We start from the raw sequence: 20,837 nt of genomic DNA, 5'->3' as shown, positions 1-20,837 counted from the left end.
GACTCCCCATATCTTCCAACAGTTTTGAACAGTCTTGATTGTAATGGTCGAGTTTTTATATAATTAATAATCTGTACTGCCTCGGTCAACAGTTTTAAGACAAGGAGAAATATTCTTAACTTCCAGAGCGTGTCTGTGGAGAATGCAGTGACTGCTGGTACACTTTGGTGCTACATTTTTTATTCGTGTTACAGAGCCAGCCACTGTTCTTACCATTGATTTGGTGCCATCACTGCACACATCACATTTCTTTCAGCTTATTTCATGTGTTTTCACAAAGATGTCGATACAATTGAATATATTCTCACCAGTCGCATTGGTTTGCAAAAATTCACATAAAAGTAAGTCTTCTTCAATAGAACTATTAAAATCATAATGGACAAACACAAGCAAAACTGCAAGACCTGCAACGTCAGGGAACTCGTCTAATTGTAATGCATATGCATCACATAAATGCAGCTGAAAAGTAAGCTCCTTCTCGATGTCAGCAGCAAGATCATGAATACGACATTTGACAATATTGTTTGATAGTGGCACAGCCTCAACTTTTTGACAAGACTCCTGATCCAACATACACATTACAATATCTTTTGCACATGGTTTTATGAGTGATTCCCCAATAGTGTGTGCTTCTCTGGCAAGCGATATATGATAGCTAACTTTGTAAGATACCTCTGTTGCATTTTCATTATCAGATTTGGCAATATTTGACATGAAGAGTTTACTTTTTTCAAGCAATTCAAGCTTCTGCTTAAAAAAAACTAATGTTTTGATCTCTGTATTCTGAATGATTTGTTTCAAAATGTCTTCGCAATTTATCAGGTACTAAACAATGATTAGATAATATTTTGTTGCGTGGTACACACTGGGCACCTGGAGCATTTTCATTTCCATTGCTTGTGAATCCAAATGACAAATAGTCCTCAGAATACTTGTGTTTCTTATTAGCTAGTTGTTATTTTTCATAATTAACTTGAACTGCCTCAGTATTTTCCTTTCTGGTTTCAGTAAAAATATGGGAGTTTGAAGTAATCACTTTTTTTCTGTAAAGTTCCTTCTTTTAACCAGAATAGTGATAGAAATGTAGCCGTGTTAGTCTGGAGTAGCTGAAACAAAATACAGGACTATGTAGCACTTTAAAGACTAACAAGATGGTTTATTAGATGATGAGCTTTCGTGGGCCAGCGTCTGGCCCACGAAAGCTCATCATCTAATAAACCATCTTGTTAGTCTTTAAAGTGCTACATAGTCCTGTCTTTTGTTTCTTTTAACCAATGATCCATGGGGAATTTTGATATTAACTTGTATTCTTAAAGTCACACACATGAGCCAAGCATCCTCACAGTGAGTATGGGGATTTCCGGTGTTATACACCATGGCATGTGATCACACCACGGACTGATAGCACCCTCCCCTCCACACACTCTGCCTTTACAAAGGGACCTAGCAGCGGCAACAGCTGCTGGTCCCGCTTCTATTGATCAGCACAAGATTTCTCATCCCCTGCTGCCGCTCTGCATTTACAAAGGAACCTAGTAGCAGCAGCAGCAGGAGCAGCTGGTCCCTTTGTAAATATAGAGCGGCAGCAGAGGACAGGGGGGAGAGAAATCTTGTGCTGATCAAAAGAAGCGGGACCAGCAGCAACAGCTGCTACTAGGTCCCTTTGCTTTTTGTCCTATCCTCAGAGCCCAAGGAGAACAATTTTTCTCCCTCCTCCTTATGACACCATTTTAGATACCTGAAAATCATGTCTCCTCTCAGCCTTCTCCTTTCCAAACTAAACAAGCCCAAGTCTTCATAGCTCATGTTCCAGTTTTCCTTCATAGGCCATGTTCTTTACACCGTTCATCATTCTTGTTACTCTTTTCTGGACCTCCTCCAATTTCTCCACATCTTTCTTGAAATGTGGTGCCCAGAACTGGAGACAATACAGCCTCTCTCTGAGTTACGAATGAGTTATGGACCAAACACTTGGCCATAACTCGATCTTTTCGTAACTCGGACCCCATTGAGTTACATAGTGGCCACGCTGTTTGTAAGCACGGGTCGCATTTGTAACTTGGGGACCACTTTTATGACCGCTCCCTGGGAGCTTTGGTCATAAATGTGAATGGTCGTAAGTCGACCATTCACAACTCAGGGACCAGCTGTACTTCAATTGAGGCCTAAACAGCGCAGAGTAGAATGGAAGAATGACTTCTCGTGTCTTGCTCACAAAACCCCTGTTAATGCATCCACAAATTATGTTTGCTTTTTTTGCAACAGCATCACATTGTTGACTCATAGTTAGCTTGTCATCCACTATGACCCCTAGATCCCTTTCTGCTGTACTCCTTCCTAGACAGTCGCTTCCCATTCTGTATGTGTGAAAGGGATTGTTCCTTCCTAAGTGGAGCACTTTGCATTTGTCCTTTTTAAACTTCATCCTATTTACCTCAGACCATTTCTCCAGGTTGCCCAGATCATTTGCAGTTGCATCCCCTCCCAGCTTCATAACATCTGCAAACTTAATAATCATACTCTCTATGCCAATATCTAAATCGTTGATGAAGATATTGAACAGAACCAGTCCAAAATCAGACTCCTGCGGAACCCCACTTGTTATGCCTTTCCAGCATGATTGTGAACTGTTAATAACTACTCTCTGAGGGTATGTCTACACTACCCCCCTAGTTCGAACTAGGGGGTAATGTATGCATACCGAACTTGCTAATGAAGCCCGGGATTTGAATTTCCCGGGCTTCATTAGCATAAAGCCGGCGCCGCCATTTTTAAAAGCCGGCTAGTGCGAACCCCGTGCCGCGCGGCTACACGCGGCACGGGCTAGATGTTAGTCCGAACTATCTAGCCCGTGCCGCGTGTAGCCGCGCGGCACGGGGTTCGCACTAGCCGGCTTTTAAAAATGGCGGCGCTGGCTTTATGCTAATGAAGCCCGGGAAATTCAAATCCCGGGCTTCATTAGCAAGTTCGGTATGCATACATTACCCCCCTAGTTCGAACTAGGGGGGTAGTGTAGACATACCCTGAGAATGGTTATCCAGACAGTTATGCACTCACCTTACAGTAGCCCTATCTAAGTTGTATTTGCCTAGTTTATTGATAAGAAGATCATGCAAGACCATATCAAATGCCTTACTAAAGTCTTGGTATACCACATCCACCACTTCTCCCTCATCCACAAGACTCATTATCCTATCAAAGAAAGCTATCAGATTGGTTTGACATGATTTGTTCTTTACAAATCCATGCTGGGTGTTATCTACCACCTTATTATCTTCCAGGTGTGTGCAGATTAATTCCTTAATTACTTACTCCATTATCTTTCCTGGCACAGAAGTTAAACTGACTAGTCTGTAGTTTCCTGGATTGTTTTCATTTACCTTTTTATAGATGGGCACTAGATTTTCCCTTTTCCAGTCTTCTGGAATCTCTCCAGTCTTCCATGATTTTTCAAAGATGATAGCTAAAGGCTCAGATACCTCTGTTACCAGCTCCTTGAGTATTCTAGGATACATTTCATCAGGTCTTGGTGACTTAGAAAAGTTAGATGTCTGTAAGTGATTTTTAACTTGTTCTTTTTTATTTTATCTTTCAAACCTACCTTTTCCCCCCCACTAGCATTCACTATGTTGGGCATTCCTTCATCATCACACTTCTTGGTGAAGACCAAAACGAAGAAGTCATTAAGCACCTCTTCCATTTTCAGGTTTCCAGTTACTGTTTCTCCCTGCTCACTGAGGAATGGACTAACCCTGTGCTTGGGCTTCCTCTTGCTTCTAATATATTTATAGAATGTCTTCGCATAACCCTTTTATATCTCTAGCTAGTCTGAGCTCGTTCTGTGCCTTTGCCTTTCTAATCTTGCCCCTGCATACCTGTATTGTTTGCTTATATTCATCCTTTGTAATTTGTCCCAGTTTCCACTTTTATATGACTCCTTTTTTGTTTTTAGATCACGCAAGATCTCCTGGTTAAGCCAAGGTGGTCTTTTGCCGTACTTTCTATCTTTCCTATGGAATGGAATAGCTTGCTTTCGGGCCCTTAATAATGTCCTTTTCAAAAACTGCCAACTCTCTTCAGTTGTTTTTCCCATGCTAAGCCCAGTGCTGATTCCCTGCCCTTCCCTTGAGTCCAGTGCTGGGTTCCTGGCACCTTCCTCCTCCTGCATCCCAGGTGAGCCCAGTGCCCTGCACCCTCCCCTTCCCCACCGGAGCCCATCCCTTCCTCTGCTCCCCCCTCCCTACGCCTCTGCCGGGAGCCCGGAACACCCCGGCAGCCATGCTGAGACCTGGTACTTTTTTCCAGCTGACTGGTACCAGGCCACAGCCCATAGTTTGGGAAATGCTGCTCCACACCACTCACGATTTTATAGACCTCTATCATGTCCCCCCTCAGTCTCCTCTTTTCCAAGCTGAAAAGTCCCAGGGTATGTCTACACTACCCTCCTAGTTCGAACTAGGAGGGTAATGTATGCATACCGCACTTGCTAATGAAGCCCGGGATTTGAATTTCCCGGGCTTCATTAGCATAAGCGGGGAGCCGCCATTTTTAAATCCCCGCTGCTTCGAACCCCGTGTAGCGCGGCTACACGGGGCTCGAACTAGGTAGTTCGGACTAGGGTCCTATTCCGAACTACCGGTACTCCTCGTTTCACGAGGAGTAACGGTAGTTCGGAATAGGACCCTAGTCCGAACTACCTAGTTCGAGCCCCGTGTAGCCGCGCTACACGGGGTTCGAAGCAGCGGGGATTTAAAAATGGCGGCTCCCCGCTTATGCTAATGAAGCCCGGGAAATTCAAATCCCGGGCTTCATTAGCAAGTGCGGTATGCATACATTACCCCGCTAGTTCGAACTAGCGGGGTAGTGTAGACATACCCCCAGTCTCTTTAGCCTCTCCTCAGATGGGCCCCATTCCAAACTCCTAATCATTTTAGTTGCTCTTTTCTGAACAGTGTTCTGGGTGGGGCCTGTGGCTGAGACAGGGGTTTGAGAAGATTTGGGAAGGGCTGAGGCTGGGGGGTGGGGTAGGGAGCAAATCTTTTAGGGTTACAAGGTTGGTTCCCAGAGACAACCGATACCAACCTCCATTTCCCACTTGTTACAGCTTCAAACAACCCTCTTTGTGCCTTCTCCCTAGTCGCCCCTCATATGGGGGGGGGGGTGCTCCCCACAAATATCTGCACAAGCTCCTTGGCTTCCTTCAGAGCCGTTCACAAAATGCCCCTGTGCCCTGAAGCCCACAGAAGCCCAGAGGGGCTCGGCTTCCAGTGTGCTGGGTCCATGGGGACTTTGCTTGCCCTCATCCCAGCCTTCCGGCTTTGTCCCTCTGTTTCTTGTCTTCTGGTCAGAGAGTCAGTTCCCAGGGTATGCACAGCACTGAGGGCTCCTGGAGGCCCCAGCCATAACATGTGTTGATGTGAGTTGTCAGTCTTGAGGTAGCCATTCAGGAGACTTTGCCTTTCATTTCAGAGATCACCATGGGCCCCTCCTATCCCCACAGGAACTGGCAGGACCCTGATGGGAATGCTCACCTTGTAGGGATTGTGGGGGTTGACTGTCGGCAGCAGCAGTCCTGCTGGATGGTCACAGCGGTGGAAGGAGGCTTGCCATGATCTCGTCCTTGATAGGGACCATGAGAAATTCCTGCACGAAGCCCTTTGAAGTCTTTACATCCTGTATCATTCCCACTGTCTAGGACCTGTTGGGCTCTTTTAATATCTAGAGTCTTCCCAAGACTGTGTTACAGTTTTAATTGTAATGGACTAGTGATGAACTGGGAGAAAAGAACTAGTTCATGCTTTTGACCAGCACAAAGAATGCCTGAGATACATTCAGCCAATTAACATCTGATTTCTGGCCCCCTAGTTTCCAGTGGCATAACAGTATTGCAGGACAAGTGCTCTACCTCGGGCTGAGCCAAAGTCCAGGCATGCTGGAGATCTCTTCAGAAGGTCTGGTCTCATCTACCATCTCAGCCCAGTTCCAGACCAAAGGGGCAGCAATGAGTGTGGCTACGAATCACACAGATTGTTCCCCAAACCAAGTCATTCATCTTGAAATTCTTCCATTTCTTTGGATCTCTGGTGCCTGAGAGTATGTCTACACTACCCTCCTATTTCGAACTAGGAGGGTAATGTAGGCATACCGCACTTGCAAATGGAGCCCGGGATTTGAATTTCCCAGGCTTCATTTGCATAAGCGGGGAGCCGCCATTTTTAAAACCCCACTGGTTCAAACCCCGTGGTTCGAACCTCATTCCACGAGGAGTAACGGTAGTTCAAATTAGGAAGCCTAGTTCGAACTACCTAGTTCGTGCCACGTGTAGCCGCACGGCACAGGGTTCGAACCAGCTGGGATTTAAAAATGGCAGCGCCCGGCTTATGCAAATGAAGCCCAGGAAATTCAAATCCCAGGCTTCATTTGCAAGTGCAGTATGCCTACATTACCCTCCTATTTCGAAATAGGAGGGTAGTGTAGACATACCCTGAGAGTCCAAAAAAGTGAGAGTCTCAGACTTACATGGGTCATAGAATCCTAGAATCCCAGGGCTGGCAGAGCCCTCAGGAGGTTATCAAGTTCAATCCCTGCCCAAAGCAGGACCAATCCCAACTCAATCATCCCAGCCAGGGCTTTCTCACTCTGAAATCTCTCTAGGGATGGAGATTCCACCCTCTCCCTAGGGAACCCAGCCCAGTGCTTCACCACCTCCTAGGGAAATCATTTTTCCTAATATCCAAGTGTGGGGGTGCATACTCACCACCTTGATCCACTGCCAGTCTTCATCTAGCCCATCTCAGGGCAAACTTCAGTCTGTACGGGCTGCTCATCACCAGCACAGGGTGTGGATCTGCTACCCTGCTTGCCAGGGACACCTCGCTACCACCCTCCAAGCCGCAGGCCCTACAGCCTGGGAACAAACTTGGCCAGAGCTCCCCTAGCTCTGCTTTGTTGCCCCAGTACTGCTCTAGCTCCTGGGCGCCTCCTGCTTCCTCAGCTGCCAACTCCTTACTGCTCTCCCCACACAGCAGCAAACTGTTCTTCTTTATATAGCCCCCAGCTGGGCCCTCATTAGCCCTAGTGGCCTCAGCTGGGTCTTTGCTTTCAGCCCTTGCTCGGAGCCTAGGTTTTCCCTTAAAGGGCCAGTGCAGGGCGTGTGCCCTGTCACACACCCTCCCTTTTGGTCCGGGCTTCCCTCCCCCAGCCTGCCCCCGTTCCAAGCCTCCGGTGTGCTTTCCCTCCAGACCTGGCTTTCCCGCAGGGCCCTAGCTACCCTCAGGTTCTCTCTAGTTGCCTCTGAGCATGCGCAGCAGAGTTGGCGTGACGGCCGGCAGGCTCCCCAGAGAGTTGTGCACAGCTGTCAGAGTGGGGCCACGGTGTCCCGTCACACCAACCCAGACCTCCCCCACTGTAACTTGAAGCCATTGCTCCTTGTTCTGCCACCAGTCACCACTGTGAACAGCCTCTCTCCAGCCTCTTTGGAACCTCCCTTCAGGAAGTTGAAGGCTGCTCTCAAATCCCCCCTCACTCTTCTCATCAATAGACTAAACAAACCCAAATCCCTCAGCCTCTCCTGGCAGGTCATATGCTCCAGCCCCCTAATCATTTTGGTCGCCCTCCACTGGACCTTCTCCAATGTGTCCACATCCTTTTTGTAGTGGGGGGCCCAGAACAGGACACAATACTCTAGATGTGGCCTCACCAGTATTGAATAAAGGGGAATAATCATTTCTCTGGATCTGCTGGCAATGCTCCTCCTAATGCACCTAATATGCCATTAGCCTTCTTGGTTACAAGGGCACACTGTTGGCTCCTCTCCAGCTTCTCATCGACTGTAATCCCCAGGCTATTTTTTGCAGAACTGCTACTTAGCCAGTCGGTCCCCAGCCTGTAACAATGTTTGGGATGCTTCCGTCCCAAGTGTAGGACTCTGCACTTGCCCTTGTTGAACCTCATCAGATTTCTTTTGGCCCAATCCTCTAATCTGTCTAGGTCACTTGGGACCCTATCCCTGCCCTCCAACATATCAACCTCTCTTCCTAGCTTAGTGTCATCTGCAAACTTTCTGAAGGTGCAATCCATCCCCTCAGCCAGGTCGTTAATAAAGATGTTGAACAAAACTGGCTCTAGAACCAATCCTTGGGGCATTCCACTTGAAACTGACTGCCAACCTGACATCGAGCCTTTGATCACTACCTGCTGGGCCCGAAAATCTAGCCAGTTTTCTATCCACTTTACAGTCCATTTATCCAATCCATACTTCCCTAACTTGCTGGCAAGAATGTTGTGGGAGACCGTATCAAAAGCTTTGCTAATGTCAAGGTATATCACATCCACTGTCTTTCCCATATCCAGAGAACCAGTTACGTCATTGTAGAAGCTAATCAGATTGGTCAGGCATGACTTGCCCTTCGGGAATCCATGTTGACTTTTCCTGATCACTTTGCCCTCTTTCAAGCTCTTGAAAATGGATTCCTTGAGGATCCTCCCATGATTTTTCCGGGGAGTGAGGTAACGCTGACTGGTCTGTAGCTCCCTGGATCGTCTTTCTTCCCTTTTTTAAAGATGGGCACTACATTTGCCTTTTCCCAGTCATTTGGGATCTCTCCCGATTCCCACGACTTTTCAAAGATAATGGCCAAAGGCCCCGCAATGATATTTGCTACCTCCCTCAGTACACTCGGATGCATTAAATCCAGGCCCAAGGATTTGTGTATGTTTAGCTTTTCTAAATAGTTCCTCACCTGTTCTTTCCTCTCCAAGGGCTGTCCACCTCCTTCCCATGTTGTCTAGTGCATTTTTCTGGCAGCTGACCTTGTCTGTGAAGACGGAGGCAAAGAAAGCATTGAGTACTTCAGCTTTTCCCACTCAAGTGGAGTGCCCCAAGGATCGGTTCTTTTCCCACCACATCTGTCACTAGGTTACCTCCCTCATTCAGTAAGGGCCCCACACCCTCTGTGATCACCCTCTTATTGCTAACATGCCTGTAGAAACCTTTCTTGTTCCCCTTCACATTCCTTTCTAGCTGAAATTCCAATTGCGCTTTCTCCTTCCTGATAACTCCCCTGTATTCTTGACCAATATATTGATACTCCTCCCTAGTCATCTGTCCAAGTTTCCACTTCTTGTAAACTTCCTTTTTGTGTTTAAGCTCACTAAGGATGTCACTGGTAAGCCAATCTGGTCACCTACCATATTTGCTTTTCTTGCTGCACATTGGGATGGTTTCTTCCTGTGCCTTCAATAAAGCTTCTTTAACAGGGCCTGTTAACAGGGAGTTTGGAGAGGGAGTTCTCCAGATAAAGAAGGAAGCTAATACAGGACCGTTGAGGGAAGTGGCTGTATGTAGTGTATGTTTGTGCTTGTGTTTGGGGTTTTTTTGCTGCATGCTGAGCTTTTGTTTGGCTGTTTGGTGGTCAGTGCGGTAGTCTGGACGCTCAGCGGTCGACATCAAAAGCCTTTGTTGACTGCTCCATTATGCCTCATGAGATGAGGTTTACCGGGGCAGCCGACAAAGACTTTTGATGTCGACCACCGAGCGTCCAGACTACCGCGCTGAGCCGACAAACAGCTGATCAGCAAAGCTCGGCAGCCATTTTGATGTAAATGAAGCGGCGATTATTTAAGTCGCCGCTTCATTTTGTTATGTCTACAAAGCTCATCTACATGGCTCCGTCGACAGAGCCATGTAGTGTAGATGTACCCTTATACTTCAAATTCCTTGATCCTTCTTCCCAGCACTACATAATCTGCAGTGACCTGTTCGAGGTCATTCTTCTCCATATTATTAGTTCCCATATGGAGAAGCAGGAAGTGGTAGCGATCCAAAGATTTAATCAGTTTTGGAAACTCTCTGTCATATCCTGAATGCTAGCTCCTGGTAAGCAGCACACTTCTTGAGATTGCAATACTGGACGGTAGATGGATGACTCTGTCCCTCTTAGGGACCTCTGTCCCGTCTTCTTCTTTTGGGGGTGGAGGTCATGGAACTCCCATCCCTAGGGCTACGCATCTCATGCCTTCCAGTAGATGGGGTCTCCCTCTGATTTCTTCCTTGAGAGGTCCCTGCCAAAGCATTCTCCATCATACTGCCTGTACAGAGAACCTGAAAGCGGTTACTTACCTCTACAGGAATAGGGGATACCTGTGTTGGCCTTCTTCTTCTAGAGGTTACATGCTGCCAGTTCTCTTCCTTGTTCTCACTTGCTCTTCAGCCTGTTGTGCCTGCAGGATTAAACGCTGCCTTCTATCGAGGAAGTCTTCATCCTCTCTGATGGAACGTAGGGTTGGTTCTTGGGCCTCAAGTCCTGCAATTTTTTCTTTCAAAATGGTGACCAGCTTGCACTTGGTGCAGATGAAATCCGTTCTTTCTTCCAGGAGGAAGACAAACATGGCACACGCTGTGCAGGTAACAACAGCAGACCTATCACCATCCATCCCTGCCTTCCTTCGGAGAGATTCCTCAGCTATTATGAAATGCCTCCTTGAAAGGCTGGAGAGAAAAAAACACACGAAACACTATGAGACTCCTCCCAGTGTGAACTCCCAGGCCAGGTTCCCTGTTGGCTGCTGCTCTGTTCGCTGATTGTGATTATGATTGTGTGATTGATTGGGTGATTGTATTTCATGATGATTAAGCCACTGGGACTTAGGGTGCATTTACACAGAAGGGCTTAACTCAAAATCAGCTACGCAAATTGAGCTACGTCAATTGCGTCGCTTATTTTGAAATAGGGAGCGTCTACACAGCTCTTATTTCGAGGTAAAGCCCTCTTCCTCTGACTTTCCCTGCTCCTCCTACGAGGGATACAGGAGTGGAAGTCAGAAGTCCTCTAGCTTGACAGTATTTTTACACCATTTTGAAATAACTGCCTGCTGTGTAGACACAGTCTACGTTATTCTGGAATAGCGCTAGATATTCCAAAATAGCATTGCAGTGTAGACGTGCCCTTATAAGGCTCTATCCCCAGCAGAGGAATAAAAAGGAAACGAGAATACAATGAGTGCATCTTCGTGCCCGTTGTGTGCGCCATTCATGGCTCTGGCTATCACACTGTCTCTCTGGATGAAGGGCCTGATCTGGGAACAAGAAGTGCCATGCATGAGAACAATCTAGCAAGGTGCTTCAAAGAGCAGCAGCAAGATCCTCCCACGGCAGGCACCATGTGTCCTGAGTAGATTCAACTCTTCTCCTCCCCCTGCTCCATTGCTGCATTCCTTACTCGCTGGAGTTCCTGGAGGGAGTCGAGTGACCAGCAGTTACTTCAAATCGCCAAACACTTCTCATCGCATTCCTAGCCTCCTTTTGTCTTAGAACCTTGCAAACCCATGAGCTGGCTTGGAAATGAAGAAGGACCCACGGCCTGGGGGACCTGGGCCCAGTGTGTTTGACTTAGGTATGCAAGGGCTGCGATTTTATGGTCCCTTGGATTATAGCTACTTTCCCAGGACTGAAGAGACTCATAAAGTCTGGGACCTGCATAGGGTGGGGCTGATATGCTCTGTTGGCCAGTGGTTAACCATTAGTCCCTGCAGCCTTTATTAACTGCCATAAATTTGCTCTCTAAAAGGTTGGATTAATGAGTTACCAAGTGAGCTCTGTATGAAGGCATTATAAAGCCCCCTTCACCTCGGGCAGAAACAGGCCTGGCTGCTGGAGGGACTGAGCACTCAGAGCACGAGGGAGCCGAGAGGAGAGAGAAGAGGAGCCAGAGAGGCCCAGGGCAAGGCAAACACAGATCAAGACAGCGTGCAGCCAGGCAGGGAAGGTGCCATGAAAGGCGTCATTTTCCCAGTAGCTATTATGCTTCTGATGCTGGCACACAGCTCCCAGCCTGTCTATGTCAAGGTGAGATCTTGGGCTCTCAGACCTCGTTCTCTTCTTATTACAAGGGGTAGCTTGGTGCAAAGGGAGGGGTCATGCCGTGGTCTCCTGGGTTCTAAGCCTCACCTTGGCACTGGCGTGGGGTGACTTCATTTCCCCATCCCCCATTGATGGGTCAGCACAATGGGGCTTGTGAGGCTTGATCATTTGCACCATGATTTGGAGTCCTTCAGTGCGAGATGCTCTGACGCTACATGCCGAGCGTATGCCTGAGGAAGCCTGCAGCCAGGCACCTCCAGACTCCACCACTAGCGAGAGCTTCTCTTTCAAAGAAGGGGTGCGTGAATTGTGGCCCACCTGGCTAACCAGCCTTTGGGCTGAAGGAAGTCACTATTTCCCTGAAAATAATCCTCTATTTTTTGTGACGGAGCCTGAACAAATATCACGTAGGAAGTAAAAAATAGTCCTAAAAGGGGGATGGTAAATAAGGCCAGATTATCATCACCCCCTACTGGCCCTTTGGGAACATTGGGGTGCTGTGGTATTTGCAAATGCGGGCCAAGGGGTGAGTGTGTGAGAGAGAGACAGACAGACAGAGGCAGAGAGGGTGAATTCTGTCTGTGCTTAGACCTCATTAGGAGCCTGTGATCATTCAATTTCATTGCAATTGCCCAAGCTTCATGGGAATGTCAGCTGCTCATCAAATCTCTGTGTGGAGGGCAGGTTTCCCAGGGACTGTTATACACAATCTCAGCTTTGCTCTACTTTCTCCTTCCCGTTTTCAGGCAGAGCGTTGCTGTTTAGGAGTCTCCTCTTCCTTTTTCCCTAAGCTGTCCCTGGGCCCAGTGAGTAGGGGTGAGAACAGATGGTTTCTATGAAAGGAAAAAAAAATCTCCAGCTCTTCCCATCTGCCTTGCGGCTGCAGCAGTAGCTTCTATTCAAAACAAAGCCACAGCTCATTGGAAAATTGGTTTTGCCTTTCTAATGTCTTTAATGTGCTGTTGGCCCCTGGTTCTCTTTGCTTACTCTACTGCTAGTAACAAAGCAAATGCATTTTGTGCATGTGCACAACGGCACACAGGCAGGGGTGAAGGTTCCAGCTACTTGCACTTTGAGCCCAACTTCTTGGGGAAGAGCTAGTCCCAGTGGCTGCGCGGAATGGGAAGTATCTTTGCATTTGTGAGCCCTGTGTTGACATTCATGCATTGCAGCTCACCCAGAGCTCGCACGAATCACTTGTGAGCAGTATTCTAACCCTTTCACGTGGGCTAGTTCAGGATCCCCAGGTTTTAAACCCCACCGAGCCTGTCGGCCTGTGAAATCCCTCTGCTCTCGTTCCACGCGGCCTACAGCAAGACGAGCAGCAGAGTGTCTTCGCCAAGAGGGTGACAGACAGCCATGTGTCTTTGCAATGTGTTTTCAGGGGCTGTGTATAGTAAACACAATACCTTCCATATGGCACTGAGCTGGGTGGCACATTGCAGAGATGCACGAAGGATGCTTTGTGGGGCATGTAGCATCTCCAGAGTGTAAACAGAGAAATCATTGGCAAAGAAATGTTTCAGCTTCCGTTATAAAATCTGGCAGCTCTACAGCTCAGGAACAGCCATGTTCTCTGGTGGGAAAGGGAGTGGGCTCTGCCTGCTCCACCTGATCGATTCCTTTCTATGCACCCATCCCTCTCCCGCTGGACTGCCAATATGACAGTGTTGCCCTGGTGGTGGCACCAAGCCCCATAGAAACAGTAGTTACCACCAGCTTTGACATCAATATACAGAACGCTTTGTGGCGCACACAGAGGGGAGGGCCCTGTGGCACAGTTCCGTTCTTGATTCTCCAGGAGCCGACAATGCCAATGAGATTTTTAGCTGAAGGGCTGGGGAGGGCGGTGTGTGTGCAATGCGTGCTGCGGTTACTGTCCAGAGTGTTAGCTAGGGAACCTCTGTCTGGTTGGTTGGCCGAAATGGAACAGTGTGCAGCTTCTGGTGAAGCAAGAGGGATCTGCGTAATGACTTTTCCTGCCGTATTGCCTTGCTTTCTCTACGCAGGAGGGGGAATTCTCGTTCCCGCTAGAGGCTGTGAAGAAGCTGAAGGAACTCTTGGATGTGGATGCCAGATCCAAGCCCCATATGATGGCTAGGACAAGTTTCATTCCTGTGTGTTCAAGGCCCGAGCTGCCCAAGGAATTTCAGGATGTCTGTAAGAGGGAAGATGTGCCCCTCATTTTTCACAGGCTGAGTACGTAGCGTAAACTCTCAACCTTCCCACTTTGCCTGCGTGGCTGTGAATGTTAGAGAGAGGCAGCCACAGAGCTCCTGCACGGGTCCCTGGAGGCTCTCAGCCTGTCCTGAGAGCAGCTCAGCGTGGCTAGCCCCTCGCCCCTTCCAGTAACCGCAGATAAGCCAGTGTTCCCATGCGCTTGCTGCAGCTGGCAGGGGCCCTGTAGCAATGGCAGTGTGGAGGCTGATGATAGCTTGCACAGCCATGCCTATACTGACAGCTGGCCATGCAGGAATGGCTGGGACCAAGCTGAAGGGGCTATGGGACCGCTTTCTGTCCATGCTACTACTTAGCTGGGTTTAAAGCCCAAAGGGACTTTTGTGGTGATCTGGTCCCATGGTGCCCATGGGAGGGCCACCTGAACCTAAGCACACGCTTGTGTTGGCCAAACAGAGTCTGTAGATTAAAAGCAGATGTAAAGGCACCTATTTTATGTTTGACTTGTGTTGCATGTTTGAGATAGAAACAACCTATGTCCAGTATTGTGTGTTTACACACGTGGGTAAATGACAATGATGTAAACACAATGACAAAACACTGATGAGTTGGCCTTTAGTATATTGTACTGATACAGGTGGCTGGCCTTACACAATGCCCATGGGCCCTAGACTGGGCTTTCCAATCTAGTCTGACCTGCATAGGTCAGGGCGGAAAATTCACAGTGATTCCTTCATGAACCTCTGTAATGTCTGATATTTTATTTTGTTTATTTGTTCTCTGAGCTGGGCGGGGCGGCGGATTCAAAAACCACAATTCACTAGGGCTACGTCTAGACTATAAGCCTCTTTTGAAAGAGAGCGTCCAGACTACAAACAGATTTTTCAAAAAAGCGAGCTGCTTTTTCAAAAGAGAGAGTCTAGATCTCTTTCAAAAAAGCACAGTTTGCATTCAATAGTGCCTTTTTTCAAAAGAGTACATTCGAAAAAAGGCGTTATTCTTCGTAAATTGAGGTTTACTGAGATAGAAAAAGCTGTCGCGTTCTTTCGATTTACTTTCAAAAGAACATGGCTGCAGTCTCAGACGCAGGTGACATTTTTTGAAAAAAGTCTACTTTTTCAGAAAAATAACCTGTAGTCTAGACACACCCTAGGTCAAGACAAGCATCGTCCAGACTAAACACCCTGGCTGTGTCTACATTGGCACCCCTTTCCGGAAAAGGGATGCTAATGATACTGGTTGGAATTGCAAATTCTGCGGGGGATTTAAATATCCTCCACGGCATTTGCATGAACATGGCTGCTGCTTTTTTCCAGCTCAGGGTTTTGCCGGAGAAAAGCACCAGTCTAGATGGGATCTTGCGGAAAATAAGCCCTTTTCCGGAAGATCCCTTATTCCTACTTGTAATTAACCCTTGAAAGTAGGAATAAGGGATCTTCTGGAAAAGGGTTTATTTTCCGCAAGATCCCATCTAGATTGGCACTTTTCTCCGGCAAAACCCCGAGCCAGAAAAAAGCGGCAGCCATGTTCATGCAAATGCCGCGGGGGATATTTAAATCCCCCGTGGCATTTGCAATTCCGAAGTGTCTCATTAGCATCCCTTTTCCGGAAAGGGGTGCCAATGTAGACACAGCCCCTCAGTCCAAGGGAAAGACGTGTACCCTGCACCAGAACTAGCCTGGCCTGCCAGAGCACTGCAGCTGCTTGCTCAAGAGACAGGCCCTATAAGGCTCTTTCATTTTGCTGGAGAAAAGCAGAGCAAGAACTGAGTTCATTCAAATTAGAAACAGAGTCCAACTGTAATTAACCCTGGGAACAAACCTCCCAAAGTCAGGGAGGATTCTCTCTCACCTCTTGGCTCTTTTTTGGAAGACGTTTTAGTGAAACACAAATGAGGAAGCTCAGTACAGACAGAACCGGGTGGAACTGAACGGCCTCCGGTATCCAGGAAGTTAAGTTACTTGTGGTCCTTTCTGGCTTTAAACTTTGGGAATTAATAAAGCTGGGTTGTGTACAGCCCAGCTCTGTGCTGCCAAGTGCACCCGGTCAGTCACTGAACACCAAGCTCCTCTGCACGACTTTCCCCCGCTCTGGAGGAAAAGGTGGCTCTTCTGTTAAGACTTTCCAAGGTGCAACCTTCCAGGGTGTGTTGTGGGGTGACCAGTACAGCTTCCAATGCACAGTGAGAAGGAGGCCCTATGGAAACACCCTGCCAGGGTCACTGACCTACTCTCTTTTCTTCCTGAGCAGACTTGGCTGTCCAGGACATAGACATTTGTGAGATCTGCGCCAATGCAGCCTGCGCTGGTTGTCTCTAGGAAGGATGAAACCAAGAATGTGAGGCCAGCCAACCCCTGCAATCCCGGCATGTATCCTGCAGCATCGTTTGCACCAGCACTGTCGTTTGCTCTTTTAGGCTTCCCATCCACCTGCTTTGTTTCTAACTTATGTGGCTCAGGGGAATGACTGAGCCGTGCTCCTGGGGGACGCAAGTGCTGGTGGGCAGCACTGTCAGTGGGAGAGCTTTGCATGCCAGCACAGCTCCTGCCTGGCACTCAGGCAGCTTTCTTATGCTGACAGGAGAGCTCTTCCCCCGAAGCTCTCCAGGGGAGAGTCACCCTGAGACTCCTGAACAACGTTTCCTCCCAACCTGGCCCATGGATGGGGTGAGGGGAGAGAACGGGGGCTGTTGTTCTGGGGCCCGATGATACAAAGGTGCCTGGAGCTCCTGGCCACCGCTACTGTGGGAGTGGCCGTGGCTGGAGCCCGGGCCTTTAATGGAGCATTGTGGAGCCCCGTGCTTCTTGGCCTGTCCTCAGAGGCCAAGGAGAGCAATTTGTTTCCCTCCTCCTTGTGACACCTTTTTAGACACCTGAAAACCGCTCTCGTGTCCCCTCCCGGCCTTCTCCTTTCCAGACTAAACAAGCCCAGTTCTTTCAGTCTTCCTTCATAGCTCATGTTCTCTAGACCTTTCATCATCTTGTTGCTCTTCTCTGGACCTTCTCCAATTTCTCCACATCTTTCCTGAAATGCGGTGCCCAGAACTGGACACAATGCTCCAGTTGAGGGCTAATCAATGCAGAGTAAAGTAGAAGAATGACTTCTCGTGTCTTGTTCACAACACTCCTGGGCTGTGTCTACACTGGGCCACTTATTCTGGAAAATCAGCCGCTTTTCCGGAATAAGCTGCGAGCTGTCTACACTGGCCCTTGAATTTCCGGAAAAGCAACGATGCTCTACTGTACAAAATCAGCCGCTATTCCGGAAAAACTATTCTGCTCCCGCTAGGGCATAAGTCCTTATTCCAGAACACTGTTCTGGAAAAGGGCCAGTGTAGACAGCCCAGTAGTCTTTTCCGGAAAAAAGCCCCATCGCGAAAATGGCGATCGGGGCTCTTTTCCGGAAAAGCGCGTCTGCATTGGCCATAGACACTTTTCCGGAAAAAGGGCTTTTCCGGAAAAGCAGCCTGCCAATGTAGACACTCCTTTTCCGGAAAAACTGAAAACGGAATAGTATTCCGTTTTAAGCAATTCCGGAAATTCATGCCAGTGTAGACACAGCCCTGTTATTGCAGCCCAGAATCATGTTTGCTTTTTTTGCAGCAGCGTCACACTGTTGACTCAAACTTAGATTGTGGTCTGCTATGATCCCTTTCTGCCGTTCTCCTTCCCAGACCGTCGTTTCCCATTCTGTGTGTGTGAAACTGTTCCTTCCTAAGTGGAGTACTTTGCATTTGGCCTTATTAAACTTCATCCTATTTACCTCAGACCATTTCTCCAGTTTGTCCAGATCATTCTGAATTATGCCTTTATCCTCCAAAGCAGTTGCAACCCCTCCCAGCTTCCTGTGATTGTTCTTCAGTATATGCATTTGCAGTTGTAATTGTAAAACTAATAGTTGTTTTCTGTTCAGTTTAATGCGTGTTACTTCCCACTTACAGAAAAAGATGCAAAGAAACATTATAGTTGAGCGGTATAGTACGGAAATAAATAAAAATGCTGAAAGACACAATAGTCTGCACATTCTTATTTGTCAGTGAATATTCTTTGTCTTTAAGTGGTATTTTGGTTACGAATTCTAGAAAATTGACACTGTTTCATGCGCATAGTAACTGTACTGTTACAAAAGTAACTAATGTCGGGGACTCGATCCCGGACAGCCTCCGTTCGTTGTCTGACCGCGAAGAGACAGGCAACACCAGCAAGGTTCAATCACAAGCTTTTTATTGGATAGTGCGCACTACAATAGAGAGCGGCCCATCTCCCAAGTGAACCAGCCACGATTTCAGTAACAAGTAAGTTTATATAGACAGTTCCATTGCATCATAAAACATTTGCCCAAGCATCTCAGCCCCCCTTAATTAGTTAGAAGCTTCTAGTGTTAATGCGTATTCTTCATGGCTACATCTACATTGGCCCCTTTTCCGGAAGGGGCATGGTAATTTTTGAAATCGCAATAGGGAAATGCGCAGGGGATTTAAATATCCCCCGCGGCATTTAAATAAAAATGTCTGCCACTTTTTTCCGGCTTTTAGAAAAGCCGGAAAAGAGCGTCTACACTGGCCCCGATCCTCCGGAAAAAGCGCCCTTTTCCGGAGGATCTTATTCCTACTTTAAAGCCGGAAAAAAGTGCCTACTCTAAAAGCCGGAAAAAAGCGGCGGACATTTTTATTTAAATGCCGCGGGGGATTTAAGTATCCCTATTGCGATTTCAAAAATTACCATGCCCCTTCCGGAAAAGGGGCCAATGTAGATGTAGCCCATGGCTTTAAGCAATTCATAATGCGTCAACAGCTTTCTTATCAGCCCAGAAGGCAAGTACCAAACAACAAGGAGACGGAGTTAAAACAAACAAAGGGCAGAGACAGTTCGTTAAGATCAGGGTGAGAACAGAAACAGGGAGTTACTTTATCAGTTCTCAAACTAGCTGTTCCCATCACTACCGGTATAGGAATGCAGCCTTTCACTTATTTTACTTCTGCAACTCAAGCAAGTATGTAGGGAGCGCCCCTTGCTTGAACCATGTCTCCAGTTCTGCTCAGGGACTACCCAGAAACCTTTGTTAACCTCTTTCCTTGATCTGTCTTAGCATAACTTCACTAGGCCCAATTCTCTAGGGCCTAACACTAACATTAAAGTTAACTGATGGCATGTTGTGGCAAGTCTAAGGGTACATCTACACTGCAAGCTTCTTTTGGAATACAGCCACTCCCTGACTTACGAACACACTGACTTATGACCATCCATTCTTACGACCAACCTCCCATTAACCCCATTATAATATTTTTGAGTTGAGAACCATGTACGTCAAGTTTTTCGAACGGTGCGGGCAGCACATTTAAGGGTATTTCCGACTTACGACCAAATTGTAAGCCGGGGACTGACTGTAATTATTTTGAAATAGAGCATCCACACATAAACAATGCTACAGAATAGTGATTTGCTATTTTGAATGAGAGCGTCTACACTGACTAGATGCTCTCTTGCATTTAAGGCCACTCGGAACCAGTTCAGGCAGGGCATTGGGTCAGCAGTTGCTTCCGGTGCTGCTGCCTAAGGCTAGATGAGACACGTGGTTAAAGGGACCCCCCTGGACAGCCATTTCTCTGCTACTGCTGCCTGCTTGCCTACCTCTGCGAGGGACAGCAAAGCATCTCCTTTGTGTGCTCTGGTTGCCCTGTCTTTGGACACCACAGCACACTCCTTGCCATGCAGCCAGAGCTTCCTCTGGGCATGCAATGGCCCCACACAGCCATACTGCAGTTTCTGCAGCAGATTCTACAGGCTGCCTTCATGGCCATTCACGAGCTCGACTCCCAGCTCATCTTTGAGACCTTCTGTCTGTGCGCGGGAGCAAGGCCCTTACGAGCGCACCCCACACTGGAGAGACGGTTCTGGAGGCTGGACACCAGTTCTGACTGGTGGGACCGGCTGGTGACGGAGCAGTGGGACGACCAGCAGTGGCTCCAAAACTTCCATGAGGAAGGAGACGTTCTCGGAGCTGTGTGCCTGGCTCTCCCCTGCCCTCCAATGATGTGATACCCGAATGTGACCCGCCATCCCTCTGGAGAAGTTGTTACCACACCTGACAGTTATCAGTCCATGGGCAACCAGTTTGGCATGAGAAAGTCGACCGTTGGGGTCCTCCTCGTGCAGGTATGGTGCTCCTGGGCTGCAGTTCCTGGATGGGGGGGGGAGTATTGGAAAGGGGGACCTTAGAGAAAGGGGGGTTTGGAGGAGTGGGGGTGGGCTGGGAGTAGTGGTGGGGAAGCCCCATCTCCGGGAGGTTCTGCAGTCCTGTCCTCACACAGCTCTGGTGGGGAAGGGAGACAGCTTCATAGGGAGTGGCTCTTGTGGTGTTTGTGTGTGGGGGAGGAGGGCTCAGGGACCTACAAAGGACCCCCCTTTGATTCTCTGTTTTGTTTCTTTGTTTGTCTCCTTCTTCAGGTGGCAAGGGCCAGAAACACCACCCTGCTGCACTGGGTCAGCTGCCCGGGTGATGTGGACCCCATCGTGGCTGGATTTGCTGCCCTATCTATAGCCCCACAATTAGGGGGGAGGGTGGAGGCTATAGATAGAACCCACATTCCCATCCTTGTCCCTGACTGCCAGGCAGCACAGTGTACAAATCGGAAGAGATACTTTTTGATGGACCTTCAGACACTGGTCGACCAGTTCACAGACAACGCCCGTGTCTTCCACAACTCCAGCCTCTACCACAAGCTGGAGGACGGCATTTTCTTCCCTGAATGCAGTATCAAGGGTGAGGACGTGGACATGCCACTGTGCATGGTGGGGGA

The 20,837-nt window shown here is 48.1% G+C and overlaps 1 protein-coding gene across 1 annotated transcript; it reads left to right on the top strand.

Annotated features, from left to right (window-relative positions):
* Positions 1-11,630: 11,630 nt before the first annotated feature.
* Positions 11,631-18,049, top strand: LOC102460270 (guanylin-like). Its single transcript, XM_006123637.4, has 3 exons — positions 11,631-11,845; positions 13,870-14,059; positions 16,289-18,049. The coding sequence occupies exons 1-3, from the start codon at positions 11,771-11,773 to the stop codon at positions 16,354-16,356; spliced, it is 333 nt and encodes a 110-aa protein (XP_006123699.1). The 5' UTR covers positions 11,631-11,770; the 3' UTR covers positions 16,357-18,049.
* The last annotated feature ends 2,788 nt before the right edge of the window (positions 18,050-20,837 follow it).

Source organism: Pelodiscus sinensis, chromosome 23 (assembly GCF_049634645.1).
Source record: "Pelodiscus sinensis isolate JC-2024 chromosome 23, ASM4963464v1, whole genome shotgun sequence".
NCBI classification, from domain to species: domain Eukaryota; kingdom Metazoa; phylum Chordata; order Testudines; family Trionychidae; genus Pelodiscus; species Pelodiscus sinensis.
The sequence above is the reverse complement of the archived record's forward strand: the minus strand, read 5'-3'. Positions and strand labels throughout refer to the sequence as shown.